Here is a 15,899-nt window from a genome sequence, read left to right as displayed (position 1 = left end):
TAGGCTACATCTGCACTGTTGCTTTAAGTTACATCATGCAGCTCCTCTGAGATTTTGAGAGGGTTTCTCAATGCTTCTAGAATTTATTCTTCATCTGTACTCCGTGCCTCTCTTCTTGTTTTCCCTTCGGACCGTTCTTCTCAGTGTCCTTGGCATAACTTTCATGCCAGCTCATTTGTTTCCCATCATAACTGGATACACTTTTAAACAGTTTAGACAGACAGGCAACATTTTACTTGTACAAATGTATCTTTTGCACAGTTAGTATTTCATAGACGTGGCTGAATGTTTGAAACGACGGGGAGCCCGTTTGCCACACGACATGCATAATCTGGAGCACAGACAATCCGCTTTTCTTCAGACATTAAGGTAAGTGTGCTGGATGCCGTCCAGTGACGGAGTCGCACTCTCCATTTTCTCACATTTGAAATACAGTGTGCTTTGAGTGTTTTGAATCCCTCTGAAGGCTTATTTATTTGGAGTGTTGACATTTAAGTGTATTGATTTGCTTTCACTTGCCTCATTCTCGCGGTACTCCTACACCTCATTTGAATGAGCCATAACTGAAATAGATGGGGCATGAAGCGCAAGCATGAGGACAAACTTGCACTGAAACGGCATCTTCAAGTACTTCCGGCGATGCAAGTATCAGACTGTCTGTATCTGTGATGGAAAATGTTGGTAAAAACCATTGCTTATGTCTGCACGAGATCAGTTAATCATGATGTACTTGCAAAAATAACATGTGAGACAGGAAAAGTGTGGTTGAAAAAGAAACCAACAGTGACACTAACTGAAAACATGATGCAGTGGTGGGAAAGGTTGAGATGAGATAAGAAGTAATAAGGATACGATCATACAGTTCTGGCACGTCTGCACATTGAAGTACTCGTAAACACTGTGTAACTCAGGATGCGACTCCCACTCCTCGCTTCAAGTAAAACTTGTTGAAAATGCGATTCTGTGACTCTGTGGTCATCGCTTAAATGTTTGATAAAATTGCTCCCAACAATCTGTCTTCTCTTCATGTCTCAGTGATGTTGTGACTCTACTTTCTTGGAGGCGTTTTATCTGCTGTGTCAGGCATGATATATTCATTAGGGTTGGATTACAGAGAGTGGGAAAGGATCAGGTTTTGAGTGGGTTGTAATCCCCATACACAGGCCTAATTTAATCTTACCTACTGTGCCATCCTATTACACACTACACCCACCGCATGTATTCAAGTGCTGGCCGGAGGGGAGCAGATGGGGGGCATACAGGGTTAAAACAGGGTAACGTCAGACAAAAGAGTGTGAGACTACGAGGACGGATCGTAAGAAAAGACCTACGGAGAAGGAAAATTGATTATGAACAGCAGGAGAGAAAAAATCAAATGCAGAGGAGAAAAAACGCCGAAAACATCAAAGAGAAAAGAATTATCTGGTAGATGAGATTTGGTGAAAGGTGTCCAACTATAATGGTTGCTGGTTTCTTTCCTGCATGAGCAGGCAGAAGACATTTCTTACAAAAACTGTTTATCTGCGAGATTTCATTTTTATGTAATTAAAGACTTTAAATATCCCTCCCGCTATAAGACTGCAAATCCATCACACTGTGCTAGAAATTATTCATTGCAGTTATTAGAAATTCTAAACAGGGATGTCTAAAGAGTTAGTGAAGGAAACTGCTTAGGCATATTTTGTTTGGCAACTTCTCCTATCTGCCTTCTGCCCAGTGTATCCAGGGATGCTTCGCCACCTCATTATATTTATTTGGCCAAGTTGCAAAATAATTTGCATGCCACAGAGACTTTACACAGCGGCGAGAGAGGGTTTATATAATGTAACCTAACTTCTGTTGTTTTTGCTACCATTTCTGACCTACATCCCTCTCATCATCCATCCGTATCTGCTCTTAGCCAGAACAAAATAGGCCACGCTTCCCTGCTACACAATCCACACACTATCTACCTGAAAAGGATCCTGTATGTGAAACTGTTCTTCTTATTCCCCCCTCTTTGTTTTTAAAATCAGGTTGGTGTTGCAGTCGTTTCAGTCTGCTCTCTGAATTGATTAGGGGTAATTGGGCAGAGCACTACAGAGAGCCTCTCACAGGCCCAAGTTGCAATAACTCAACTCTATATTTTGCTTTAAAACTGTCTGTTTACATCAGCCACTGTGCTCTGCTAGTGTTTGTGGCCAAACTCACAGGGCGCACTTGGTGCAGCTATTTTGTAAACCATTTGTTTAAATCTTTGCTGAAGAGAGGATTTACTTGTGTAGCAGGACGCCGTGAGGATTGTTAATGTGAGGAAAAGATGAAAGGGACAGTCCCCAAGAGAAAACGCAGGAGCAACAAGAAGAAAACAACACAGCTTTATTCAGGGGGGCACGTGCCACATGCAGGGAGATGAAGAGGGAACGGATGCGGAGCATAAACAAACCGCATGGAGATGGATAAAGAAACTGGAGAGAATAGACCGAGGGTCCGGACATTGTTAATGAGCTTAACGAGGTAATTACACGCAAACGCAGAGACCTCATCCTCCAGGCACTCACGCAGGTTGGGAGGGGAAAGGGGAAGCAGGCGAGAGAGCTGGCAGAGAAAGAGAAGACCTTTGTTATCAGTCACCTTTTAATCATTTTGATTGAACAATTAAAGTTTGATCCTGCTCAGGGCGTGCGTAGGAACTGCGAGAATGTGGAGGTTGAGATGGAAAGGCGCTGAGAGAAGATAAAGAGGAAAAGACACAGGGAGCAGAGGGAGATGGGAGGGTAAAGGACAGAGAGCCCGCAGCGATTAAAATGTCACCGCGAGCAGAGGCAGATGCACACCTGTCAAGCACAAATTCGCCTGCACACCTGCAGACTGAACAGACAGCATGCGCTCTCTGCTGGAATGACTTTAATTCCCAGTATGCATCTTCCACCTTCATATGTCTCTCTACATGTTTTTCGATGCTAGTCCCCCTCCATAATCCTACGTGTCTTTTTGTTTCTCCAGACAGTTTATGTTTTATTTATGTATGCAGCGAACGCTGTTTTGACCAGTCTGTGGTTCAGAAGGGGGACAAATAAGCCAACAATAAAATGTTCGTGACAGGGCTGTTACCAGCTTTGCAGCCATCACACACACGTCGCTTCCTGTGCTTCGACCCCTCGGCCTGCCTGCGGGGCCCGTCCGCCTCCACAAGTGTCAGGACAGCTGGTTTGTCCTTTCAGTTTCAATAAAGGAAAGATGTCTCAGAGTTATTTGAGACATGTTGTCATGCAAAACCTGTGTTTGTCTGGCTAGTTGTAGCAGGCAGGAGTTGCTGACGTGTGTTGTGGGTGTCCTATATAAAACCAGCAGAATCAGCGGGTTTTAATCCGTACTATCATGGGGTGAAGATGAATTAGATATCTGCCACTGTTGCAGGGGATTTAGTGTACCAGAGCGTTACCCCGGGTCATTTTCTCTATGAGAAAACATGTATCGTTATGCTCTGCATGCTTAGATCAACAGTTGGTGTGCGTGCACATATAGACGTGCATTGTCAGAACATGTTCCTCAATGAACATAGCATCTTGTTGTTTAGCTGCAGGCGAAGGTTGCTAGAGTGTTCGGTACTTCCCTGTGGCCTTTCTCTCTCGCTGTTTTTCTCTCCTGCTCTCATTGGAATTGGAGACAAACTCTTTCTGTCACCTTTCATAACTGAAGCAAAATGGGAAGGAAAGAGATATGAGAGACTATTTTAGGGACAAGGCCAAGGCTGGGGCCTTTTTGTTTATGGGGCAATACCCCAAGTGGATAGGGAAAAGAAAAGTGATGTGATGCAGGAGCAATGAAGCAAGGAAGATAGGAGCTGCAAAAGAGATGAAACAGCATCCTCACTTCTTTCTTTTTGTATTTATTTATTTTTTGCTTATTCACTCTGTCTGCCTCCTGGAATAGATGATATAAAGCCAGATATGCTTGTCACTCCCTTTAAATGTCTGACGGGAGATGACGCAAACAGGCTGATGCGCACACAGCCGAGACAGAACAGGTTGTCTGTTTACCCTCTTTCATATTGCGCCTTGCAGAAAATTGATGCACGCGCCGCAAAATGTCACGTCCTTGATCTCTTTGCACCACTACACACTGGTGCGTGGAGGGGCTGGAGCTGTGCAGAGACGCGGGGAGGGGGATTTACAGAGGGGTCTGCAGAGGAAACAGGGCTGTGCGCCTCAGATAACACTGCAGCCTTTGATGGAGCCTGGCCCTTCTCTGTTGGAGAGCGCAAGCTGCTCCGCCTCAGATACATCCCCACCTTGGACTCCGCTGGTAATGATTGGATTTAGTTACAGAACAGAAATGGTTTTCTGATGATAATGATAACAGATGCGAAGGGAGTTAGTCAGCCACTTAGGGTCGAGGGACCGTATCGATGCTGTGCCAGCCTGCAGATTTCCCCTTAGACTCCCCTGCCTCTCGCAGGCTTGATAGAAGCTGATGGTGGAGGTTGATAGAACGCTACCTGTAATTGCATTGTGTATGATCCTAGAAGGGTGGCTGTAATGAAGATGTAGTGCAGGATAGCTGCATTCCACAAAGCAGCAGAAGCTTGGTAGGGGGTCTGGGGGAGTTTAGAGAGAGAAAAGGCGTGGTTTTCTACTTATAGCACGAAGCAATCAACAGGGAGCAGGGAACTGACAATAGAAGGGTAAGAGAGACAGGAGTGGAATTAAAAGACTTAAAAGTTGACAGCCGGGAATGATGAACTCTTTCAAGTGTTGGTAGCATGTAGACAAAACGAGAGAACTGGAGAAAGACGGGAGATCGGGGAAAGCGCAAGTGAAGGCAACACGCAGGAGACAGAAGATGAAGGTAGCGAGTATAAAAGTGCACATCTATGACGAAGGAGACAGGGGACGGGGGGGATGGGGTGAGGAGGATGAACATGTGGGAGGGGGCAGGGAGAGAAATATTTGCACTGTGCCAGTGAGCTGGAGTCAAGAGGTTGTCATGGTGATAGTGAGGTGAGAAAGGAAAAGGGAGGCAGGGGTATTGACACCTACACACACACACACACTGAGAGACACACACATATAAAAGCTCATACACACAAACTACAGCAAATAAAATTCGTCTTTCATAAGAATACTGACCTGTCACATCTCGGGTAAACAGACTTTTTCACGGGGACGCACACAGAGTGAGTGTGCACGACTAAACTGAGGTCATGTATGAAGCCTGGTAGTCATATTACTATGCAAACTCTGTTTCCCAGATCGCTTTGCTTTCTTTTATCCTCAATCAATCCCATTTGAATGGCATGCAAATCCTTTGAAACTGACTTCAGCGTTGCCTTTAGTCTGCTGCTGCATGCACCTGTCTGTGTGTCGATGTGTGTATCTGAGCCTTTCTGTGTGCGCAACAAGCAGCTCTAGTCGGGCATGTTTGTCTGAGCCTGTGCACATACTTACATAATAACCATCTGTAGTTTCATATAAATATTAAAAACGATAAACCTACAGAGGCAGCAGAAGGAAATGTCAAAATCTGAGGATTTTTTTGGGTGTTTAAGAGAGTCGTTTTTACAGTCTGGAACCCTGTAAACATAACAGCTTGCTACGATTAAGTCACAGTTCTTTCTCCTCCTAAATAAAATCAGCTTCACGTTAACTGTTAGGAATTCATCAGACTCGGCTGAAACCATCTTCAGTCCTTATTGAATAAACCAAACGAGTGACTTGCCTTGGTAGTGTGGGGAAAAGGTTGGGTGTGTAAAAGGAAAAAAAAAAAAGCAAGCACAGCAGGAAGAAAAAACATTTCCATATTGAACAACAAACAAATCAATACCACTGCTCGTTGGTAATGCTGGCTCTTATATGAAATGTGCTTTTAGTTGTGTACTGAGTGCTGGGAGGCAGTGCTACCTCAAAAAAAGTGCACTGCAGCTGATGACTCGATAATCATTTTTTAAACTGTTTGAAGTTTTACAAAAACCTAAAAAATCCTGCAAACATGATCCTTTCTTTAACCCTGTTCTTCCTCCTTATCACAGCCACTTTTATTTTCCCACTTTGTTTCCACTCCATAGATATTTACTAGCTGTTTAGGGATGTTATCTCCGCTCTTGTCCCTAGAAGACCTTCTATTTGATTAAATGAGTAGCACTTAAAATGAGTGCAACTTTTAACAAAGTTAATGGGTTTGTCGAGAAGCTTTTTGTGTAACCTGGTATTTTAAACATGTCAATCAGTGGATCTTCCAAGCTGTTTCGGTAACTCTGCATCTCCTCTACTTCTATTTCTGCAGCTAGTTTAGTTTGTGTTATATGTTTTTTTAAATTTTTTTTGCAGGGTTTCTCTTGTTTGCTTTGTTTTAGCAATGAAGTGATGAGTAGGAACATTTTGTGTGTGGGTTGTGTATGTTTTCATTCATGTGATTCCTGTAATTTCCTGTGCGATTCCTTCATGTCTCTACAAGCCCAGTGTAACGCTAGAAACAAAATCCATCCTCTTTCACACAGTCGTTCGGCCACTGGGGCTCTTCCATGCAAACGTGTTAGCAAAGCACTATGTGTGACCTTGCCCTGCCAGCAGCTCATTTCCCTGAAGTGGTGGAAAAAAACGGATTACATCCAACGTAAGGAGACCTTGACAAATGCGTCTGGCAAAGACTGAAGTCTTGGCATAAAGCATTCTGCGGAGAAGCCCACGGGCAAATCTATCTACTAGAAATTCAAGCTAAATAAAAAGAAAAATACCTGCAAAACCTGGAAAATGGAGACACAGAAACAACTCTCAGATTTGTTTGGTATGAATTTCACTCAGGTACGGGGCTCTCTGCTATCTATCCTGTTATGATGGAGGCAGTAGGCGACATAAACACCCCGCCCATCTCTTCAGGTTATGGCGTGCTGCTTTTCCCTATGGATGTGGCCACGTGTTCTTGTGTGTCACACAAGTGGCTGGCAGCTGAGTCCTGCAGCGCTATATAGGCCACTTATCACCTACCCGAGGGACCACACCCTTTTCTCTGTCAGATGAATGACTGAATGCACAGCACTTCTTTAGAAATCACTACCTGCAGCACACAGCAGGCTTCCCTCCACCTGCTCTCTGCACTGATGCAACCCACACATATGCAGACATATGCTCCTATTCACACCTGAGGCTCATGTGATAACTAAAGCACTACAGCCTTCCCTTTTTATTTTTACAGCTTTCACTGCATTTATGGATGGCTGAATCAATAACAACAAGACTTATATGGAAAAGTTATCACAGAGTCAATGGTTTGTGCCCATCTAAATAAAATGGTTTAGCTTTTTAAGCATCATATACAATGCTTCAGTGCCTGGTTTCCTGCTGGCCCCTTTTTTTGTTGCTGTAGCGTGTTTGTGATCTGCAGCTAAGCTGCTGCGTTTGGCTTCGAGGCTAACAGTGACAGATATACTAATGTTAGCTCCTTTTCACAGCCCAGCCTATCTCCAGTTTGATCCCCAAAGGCTTTACTAACAAACAAACATAAAATTTCCTTTTCCCCCATCTGAGCTGGTATTTTTATTCATTTATTTATTTTTATCTCTAAGGGATGAATAGCTGCATACAAACACAATTACTCAAGTATCCCCCCTGAATCTCAGTTCCCAAACAGAATATGTCCTCACAGGGGAACTTAAAAGTGTCAGTGAAGGTCAAAATGCATGTCAAAATAAAACTAAAAAGAAGCAAGTTATTCACTCTGGGGGATGAGGAGAGGGAGGAAGAGGCTGACTGTCAGAGATAAAAAACAAACAAACAAACAAAAGAATGCAAGGAGTGTAGGATGGAGCAGGAGACGTGAGAGGGGAAAGAGAGAAGGTCACTCGTAATAGCTCTTCCACATAATTTCATAATGCCATGATTGCCCCTATTTACTCTGGCTAACACCATTAACTCTCTGCTGTATGGACACTAAACCATTATGGCACAAGAAATAGCTTCACAAGCTGTATACGATCACCACTGGATGCTCCTACAATACAGTTTACACAACAGTGTGCCTATAAGATATATGATGTGCATAAGCGTGGAATTATTCGTAGTGTGCTGCAGAACCATTGTGTGTTTTATCTTACCTAAGAGGAAGTGTGGTGTGTGTGTAGAAGGGGTGGGGGGTATCTGGATGCAACACATCTTATATCTTCAGCGTGACACTGAGGGTGTGTCTGTAATTAGCGGCGTTTGTGCTGCAGGCACAGACTCTGACTGATGCTGTTGCTAATGAGGCAAATGACGCCCACGAGCAGAAGTTCAGCAGCAGTAAGGGTTTATATTTGAGTATGTGTGAGTACGAAGTCACAGCGTGTGTGTGAGTGTTTGCTTGCACATACAGAGTGCACAGCAGGCCTTAGTGTACAGAAAAGATTTGATTTGCTTCCTTCGCATTATCTGTGTGTGTTTGTCTTTTAAGATTGGGTTTTCTGTTTTCTTGTAATGTTATTATGTTTAATTTCCAGGTGAAATTAAAGGAAATGGGAAGTGATTTTCATTGACCACATGTTGAACCTGTTTTACTCCCTCATGTTTTTAGCTATCCAGTCACAAAAACATCTCCATTCAATTCACCCACCCCCCCTTTGAACATACATACACTTTCATTTCCCACAACCAGCTGACTGACAGGCAAGACAAGTAAATTGTCTTATCAGTTTTGTACTTAAGTGCGCAGCAACTAGCATGCCAGAGTCAAAGGCAGGTCTCCATCTGCTAGACTGGCTCCATTAGCTGATAAGAGCGATTAGCTGACCTGCTGACACACAGACTGATCTTCACTGATACACGCAGCAACAGAGACGGGCTTATGTGCACCTAAACACATGCACCCCCCCAACACACACACCGGGAATCTGATACACTATTACAGGGGGTAACACCCCTATGTTGATCATTAAAGAGCTTTTACTGGTCCGGGTTCCCATAACTAGATCTCTCTTCCTTTAATGTCATTTAGGATTCACCTTTCTTTAAGAAAAGAAATCTCTGCAACCTATTTCTTTCTCTCTTCGCCTTCATTCACGATGAATTTTTAATTTTTCAGACTTTTTTGTTCTCAACTTTGTTGTTAGCTCCACCCATCTGGTCTCCCGTCGCTGCTGCCCTTGTTTTCCCTTTCTCCTGCCTGCATCCCTTCTTCCCTCCATGCACCTCTCCTGCCTCTCTCCGGACCTGACGGATATCTTAATGAGTCCACTCCCTTCTCCTTGAATTATTCACCACTATTTTTTCTCTCTCTTTTCTTTTCTTTTTTTTGGGGGGGGAGTTGTTGTTGCCACCATTGCCATTGTATCTTAAGGGGAAAAACATCAATAAATAAACCGCGCCAGAGGTAGCTTCTTCTGCAGTCTTGGTAATACGCTGAATAACTGTGAAATAAAGAGAGAGAGAGTGAGAATAGAGAGGTGAGGAGCACTCTCAGCACTGCTGTTTTGTAATTTAACTTTCTGTTGTATAAGTTTGTAAATTATTTAGCCTTATAATCCCTGAATTTGCAAGCTATAAATATGTGCAAACAGTGAATATATGAGCACACCCAGTAATCACACTTGTGTGTGTGTGTGCTGAGAGGAAAGTCTGTCAGTTTGCACCACTCAGTGCCTACGTGTGTGTGCATATGTAAGTGATACCGCAAACCCGATAGTGTCCATGTGTGTGAATAACTGAATTTGTATGTACAAGGGGGGATGCAGTGTGGAGACCATGTTGTTATGGCAACCAGGGTAGGGAGGGAGTGGGCGGTTGCCCTCACGGCTCCTCTGACAACCTTTATTTTCTCCTGCGTTGAGCCACTCCAATATTAAACCCTAATGCATGTCAAAACGGAGGGAGGGGGGTGAGGCCTGTAGTGAGGTGGGGTCCTCGAAAACAGGTGCGCGTTTTGGAAAATGATGGCGATGCTGTGCGGTGTGCCTTCTGCCACCACGTTTGACACCAGTGGGAGTAGTAAAGTATGCAACTGCTGAGCTTATGCTAATAGTGGTATTGATAAATTCGCTGTCTGTGTATCGTGATTTCAGATAAGCTGTAGCTCTGCAGCTTTTTCCAGCTACTAAATTTCCATTTGGAGTCGACTGTGGATCATCAGTCTTGAGATATATGTTACTGGGCCTTTCAACGAAGGGTGCTGGCATGATGGCACTGGGAAGAGGCTTTATAGCACAGTGGTTTCCCACTGTGCTATAAAGCCTCTTTTCCATTAAAGTTGCAAATATTGAATTAACCAACCACGCTGCCTATTGTCCAAGCTAAAGTGCTACACCAGCAGTTTATTAAAGTGATGGAGTGAAAAGGGGTTCAATGCAGAGAAAAGAGGAGAGAGGAGGAGGGACCCTGAAACGTATTGTGAAAAGCGATCAGAAGGGAATTGAAGAAAGCTTTTAGTGTCGGCTACCAAGAGGGCTGACACTGAAAGAGAGGGGAAGACTGATGAAAAGAAAATGGTGACAGGAAAATAGGTGCTCATCGTTCTTGGACAGTTCCTATTATAAAGGTGGGCTCTTAAGTAGAAATGCTTTTGCAAAATGCGAGAAAGTCTTATGAGAAAGGCAATCTTCCCAGCGGTGAGTGATTAATGACAAATGACTGAGTTAAAATTGGGGAACAGAGCGGAAACAGGGAGCTGGTATTATTTCACATGATTTGTGGTATTTTTCTGCTGTAGCGACAAAATGGGCCGAAGACTGTTCTCACTGCAACAGGCTCATGCATTAACTATGACCCTGCCAGAGAGAGGAAGAGGGGAGGGTCTGAGGGAGAAAATCAGACAGCCACTCCAAAGGCAGCAGGTATGGACGGTCGCTGTCAGTCTGGGACCAAACCAAATGTATGGCAAGGGGAGTAGATGAATTATGAATTTGGGTGAATTTAGGGCAAATTGTGCCGACAGGAAGAAGAAATCTATGAATAATTCACTCTGTAGGACGCCTGATCATCTACCCCCCACTAGCATCACCTTGTTTCACAGACACCCCGCCTCACTCGTACTCATCACTGACCTTTGCAATTTCTCACTGCCCTTCTCCTGTAACGCCTCCAACCATCCGCCCTCTTTCTTTAGGTACTGCTCCCTTTGCTTTTGTCTAAATCACGTCATCTCTCCCCTGTCCCTCTATCCACTTCTCTCTCTTCAAAACAATAAAAAAATCTGATGCTTCTTCAGACAGAAGAACCCTCAGGGAAGAAGAAGGGGTAAAGGGGGGCACGTATTCATTTATTTTTCTCCCCCCTCCTTCCGTCCTGCATCTTCTCCTCCTACACGTCTTCACAGCTGGAGGTAGTTAATATTTAAAAGCAAGGCATGACAGGACACGAGACCTGCACACATGCTTGAACACACCCACACATGTTCACTCGTGAATCCAACAGAGCGGATGTATCTGATCAAAATGTGCTGCAAACGAAAAAAAATTAAGATAAACGCATATATCTATATTTATGTGGTTTTCTTCCCGTTAAGGGGAAGGAATACCAGCTATGTTCATTAGGACGAGTGAAATGATGTACTTGTGGCTGACTGGCATAATGGAGATGAGAATATATGTGAAACTCAAGACCTGATTAGACTCCTGAGGTTTGATCTTGTGTTATTGCCCCACCTTCTTCAAAAACAAGCGAGCCTATTAAGCACAGGAAGTGCCCGACAACGCCCAACATATCTGCTTAATGCTAATTAGAACATTTTGCAGAGGAAGGATGGGTGGGATCTTCTCTCTAATGGGTAACAGGGGGTTACACATCACAACAGCGCTGCAGTGGTTAAACTTTACTAATGATGGCAGTACTAACAGCATAATGCAAAATGTTTGAGTTATTTGCATTTTCTAGGCAAAATGCCTCAAAGCAAAGCATGAATATTTAAAGGAGCTGCTAAATCGACTCGGTCGACTCGGCTTGTTTGATACACGACCTGTTGGTGGCTAATTTTCAGCAACGTTGTAGCAAAGCAGAAATGACCTTGCCCTCGGATCTCAACACAATGCTGCTCACTCTCCGGTCTCTCTGTGATTGAATGACTTTTGATGGTGCCCGTTGACATCCCAGTGGTGATAATAGTTTTTAAAAGCACTCAAACACCGTGAAGGTTCATCTCAGCCCAGCTGCGAGCAGCCATCCCAGGCATGACCTTTGACCCTGTCAAATGAAGCAGGTAACAGGGATGGGATTGGATCACTGACAGCTGCACAGCAGACGCCCTGAAGAAGTGAAATCAGACATCTGCTTCAATGACAGTCTCTTGCTCCTGTGATAATGGAGCGACCACGGGGCTTCATGCTGTGTACACAGTGTGGAAGCTGTGTGTGTGTATGCGAGTGTGTTAGTGGGGCTGAGTGGGGCTTCAGTCTGGGCGGCATGTTTGGGTGGCAGGGTTGGCCTCGTTACATGGCAACCTCGCAGCCTCAGTCTCATGTGACAGTCATTTCTTCACCATTCCCATCCCATTATAGTGTTCCCCTTTACTGCTCCTCCTCAACAGGACTGGAATATTCCTCTGCAAGCTTTGCCTCCTCCTGACTAAAGCCCACTGGACCATGCCCTTTTATCTTTTTGATATCCTCTGTCAGACCACTCCAAGTGTCTGTCTGTCCTCTTTCCTTTCTGTCGGTCTGGTCATGCATTACAAGCTTCTTTTGTGTGTATCCCTGTGCGTGCGTGTGTGTGCGTGCATGTAGCAAACTCCCTTGGTGAACTGTGATTGGCAGAATGACAAGGTATAGCATGCCTAATCATTAATCAGCGTCTTGCTTTGCTCCACACAGCGCTCCCTTGCCATCTCCTTGAATGCTAGGCAAGCTCCCACTTTAGATTACATTAACACCAGTACTAATACCCTGACTAGTCCTGCTTTATTCATCCCCCTCTAATGGTATTTTGGAGAGGCCGATTTAAGACCGGATCACTGTAATTGGCTCCCTGTTTCCTAAGAACAACAACAACTAAAGAGGCTTTAAGCCGACAGAAGGACTGAAGAAGAAGAGGACTATCAAGAAAGTGAATGATGCACACTGATTTGAAGATCTTGCACATGTGTGTCTATGTGTGTGAGTGGATGGATTAGCGTCACAGCTGTCACCCTTTGTCATCCCTCCTCTCCTCCCTCACATCTCTCCACCCATCCCATCAACCTTTGCTCCCCCCTCTTTTACTCTGCCTCTCTCTGTCTCACCCCTCCTTTGCTCCCCTCCTCAATCCCACTTTCCACTTTTTATCCTTGCTAAAGTCTTCCACCTACTTCACCCCTCCTCCCCCTTCTCTCTCCATGTTTTCCATTCTTCTGTCAAAGCAAGCAAGTGAGTTTAATGGCTCATTTAATCCCAATGCTGTTAGTTTAAACAGCCTAACTAAAGACTTCTGTTTGGTCTTTAATTTAATCTGAATAGATCTTTTGATGTAGACAAATCCCACATTCCTGTGTCCCTTTGTAGGATATTGTTCAGTGCAATCTCTGCTGAGTGACACAAAATCCACAATAAACACATGACCAGCAATTATCCACTAGATGCAAGAAAATGACCGATAATCACCACTCTCTATCGTCGTCCCACCCACCACGCTCTTCATGCTCTTCATCTCCTCTTCTCTCTGACCTTCCCCCCACTCCCCAAGGTCACTCATCACTCTGCTGTGGCAGTGCCAGCAAACAACGGTGAGCGGAGCCAAAACTCCTTCGATCAGGCTGCAGAGCTGCCAGATCAGCCCCTCTCTCTATTATCGCCACTTTCTTTTGTCTCACACGCACGTCTTAATCATGGCGTGCTATAACAGCTCTTTGTGTGTGATACTGAGTAGTGTAAACAGTCAGCGGGCTGCGCCACGTGGTGCCGCGGGGGAGGACAGCCTGCATGTTGTGGCGAGGACCGACTCCAAGGATACAGATGGAGAATAGATAGACTAAAAGGAAGGGGTGGTTTTCCTTACTCACCAGGACTGATAGCATCTTTATCGCATACTTAGCACAATACTATCACCCCAGTACACTACAAACTGTTCAGTTCATGCAGTGCAGCCCTGACCAGTCAACCTAATTATCAATTATTTGTTTGTCTGTCTTGCGTATCGTCAGATTTATCACTTCATCACTCTGCATTTGTCTGTCTGCAGCCCATCTGGGTGCTGGGAGGCTCTGTTCAGCTTCTTGTTGTGGTATTCAGCCCATCTGTCCTGCTGACTGGCCTCTCAATACGGGCCACTGGTCATGCAATTAAAACCAAATAGTTTTTTTCTTTTTTTCTTAATAGGAACAGGTTGGGTGATAGGCTGGCTGGTGGGTTTTTTTTGTTTTGTTTTTTCGATGGGATGGGCATTGTTGACTGATTGGTTTGTTAACTCTATGTCTCAGTCTGTCTGTTGATCTAACCACATGGCTCTGGGTATTTTTTCTTTCATTCTGACACATGGCCTCTCTGTGCATGTCCTTCCCTTTTTTCCTCTCTATCTTTCAGAGCAGAGACCAGCAGGAGGGCGTGGACCTGGTTTGAAGAACACTGAAGGAGAGGGGAAAACAGAGGGAGAGGACAAGAAGATCAAAGGCATATGAGGCAAAGCCAAAGCCTCTTGCTCAAGAAACATAGCCTCACACTTGCACGAGTCTGTGTGTGAGTGAAGGTGCTCTCTGTGTGCATTTTACTGTAAGTGTGTGAGCAGGTGGGACTTTGATGGGACAGTGAGCAATGCCTGACACGCAGCGACAGCAGGTTGGCAGTAGGGGGCAGTGCTCCAGCTGCCTCCTCCCCCTTGTCCTCATCCTTCTCTCCCTTGCAACCCAGCCCAGCCAAGCAGCCATAAATATTCCCCCCAATTGTGAGTACTGATTCATAATATTCCTATTAGTGGGTTGTGAATGCTTCCATGTGGTTCAAAGATCTATTTGTTGTGGTAATTACATTGTTGCCTCATCAAAGGGCTCTAATAATAATCTTTTATCATGATTAATTAGTGCAAATGAGCTGAATGAACACGCGTTTCTCTTTCAGTAACCTCAGTATTCAGTGTTACAGAGCTCCGTTATGCTGTAAATACATAACAGAACACTAGTATTTAGAGCTGGGGTTTCTTTGGTTAGGCCTCCTTTGTGCCTGTGTGGCGTCTAATTGCTTTGCAGTTGATCCTCCCCTACTGTATTGATTAGTCCTACTATTGAGCTGGTTTCTATGGTGCAAACCAGAATCTGATTGGGGAGTAATTCAATCAACAGTTGAGTTATACAACAAAAAATCCAGTGATGTTTATCCTCACTCACCTCCTCGATGTAATATGTGGGCATTAGAAATACAGCTGAGTTTGTGGCCCCACAGGGAAATTGATCTTCATCTTCTCTGCTGCTGTCAACCTGCCCACAAAGCTCCAGCAGAGAGACAGAGAGAGGATATTTCCTCCACTGCTGCTTTTGTTGTTAACTCTTTATCTAAGACTACTTGCAGTGAGTCACAGCCGCCTACACTAATTTCAAAAGTGCCTGTATACAAACACATGCGCATCCCTCAAATGCTGATGAATGCATTAAATCTACCCATATGGGTCCCCGAGGAGGCTAGGTGACAGCGAGGTGAGAGGGTTGAAGGGATGAAGGGAGGATGATGGTGAGGAGGAAGAGGAGGAGGGAGGAGCAGGTCAGAGATGCAAAAGGTCAAGGTGTCTGGTGCCTTCAATTAGGAAGCCTGTGCCATGTCAATAAGAGTCACTGAATGAATGATTAGGATCAATAAATGGCATACCTTAGGATCTGTGTCAAGGAAACAAGGGTTAAAACCTACGCCCTATTAAAGGAGATATTACACCGCTGCATTGTTCATATGTGATAAATACTATTAAATGCGATCTATCTATCTATCTATCTATCTATCTATCTATCTATCTATCTATCTATCTATCTATCTATCTATCTATCTATCTATCTATCTATCTATCTAT

The 15,899-nt window shown here is 44.3% G+C and overlaps 1 protein-coding gene across 4 annotated transcripts in view; it reads left to right on the top strand.

Annotated features, from left to right (window-relative positions):
* The window catches only part of l1cama (L1 cell adhesion molecule, paralog a), a 41,753-nt gene that overhangs the window by 6,605 nt on the left and 19,249 nt on the right, over positions 1-15,899 (top strand). For 3 of the 4 annotated variants that reach the window (XM_005732616.2, XM_005732615.2, XM_005732613.2), the window contains exon 2: positions 14,432-14,789. In XM_005732616.2, coding sequence (XP_005732673.1) covers positions 14,660-14,789 — 130 coding nt within the window. In that variant the 5' untranslated portion in view covers positions 14,432-14,659. Of the gene's footprint in view, positions 1-286; positions 370-14,431; positions 14,790-15,899 lie in introns of those variants that run through there. The other variant, XM_005732614.2, reaches the window with a different exon arrangement.

The sequence above is a fragment of the Pundamilia nyererei genome, unplaced genomic scaffold, assembly GCF_000239375.1.
Source record: "Pundamilia nyererei isolate P.nyererei 1_Seehausen unplaced genomic scaffold, PunNye1.0 scaffold00047, whole genome shotgun sequence".
Classification (NCBI taxonomy): domain Eukaryota; kingdom Metazoa; phylum Chordata; class Actinopteri; order Cichliformes; family Cichlidae; genus Pundamilia; species Pundamilia nyererei.
Note: the sequence above shows the minus strand (reverse complement) of the source record. Positions and strands in the feature narration are given on the sequence as shown.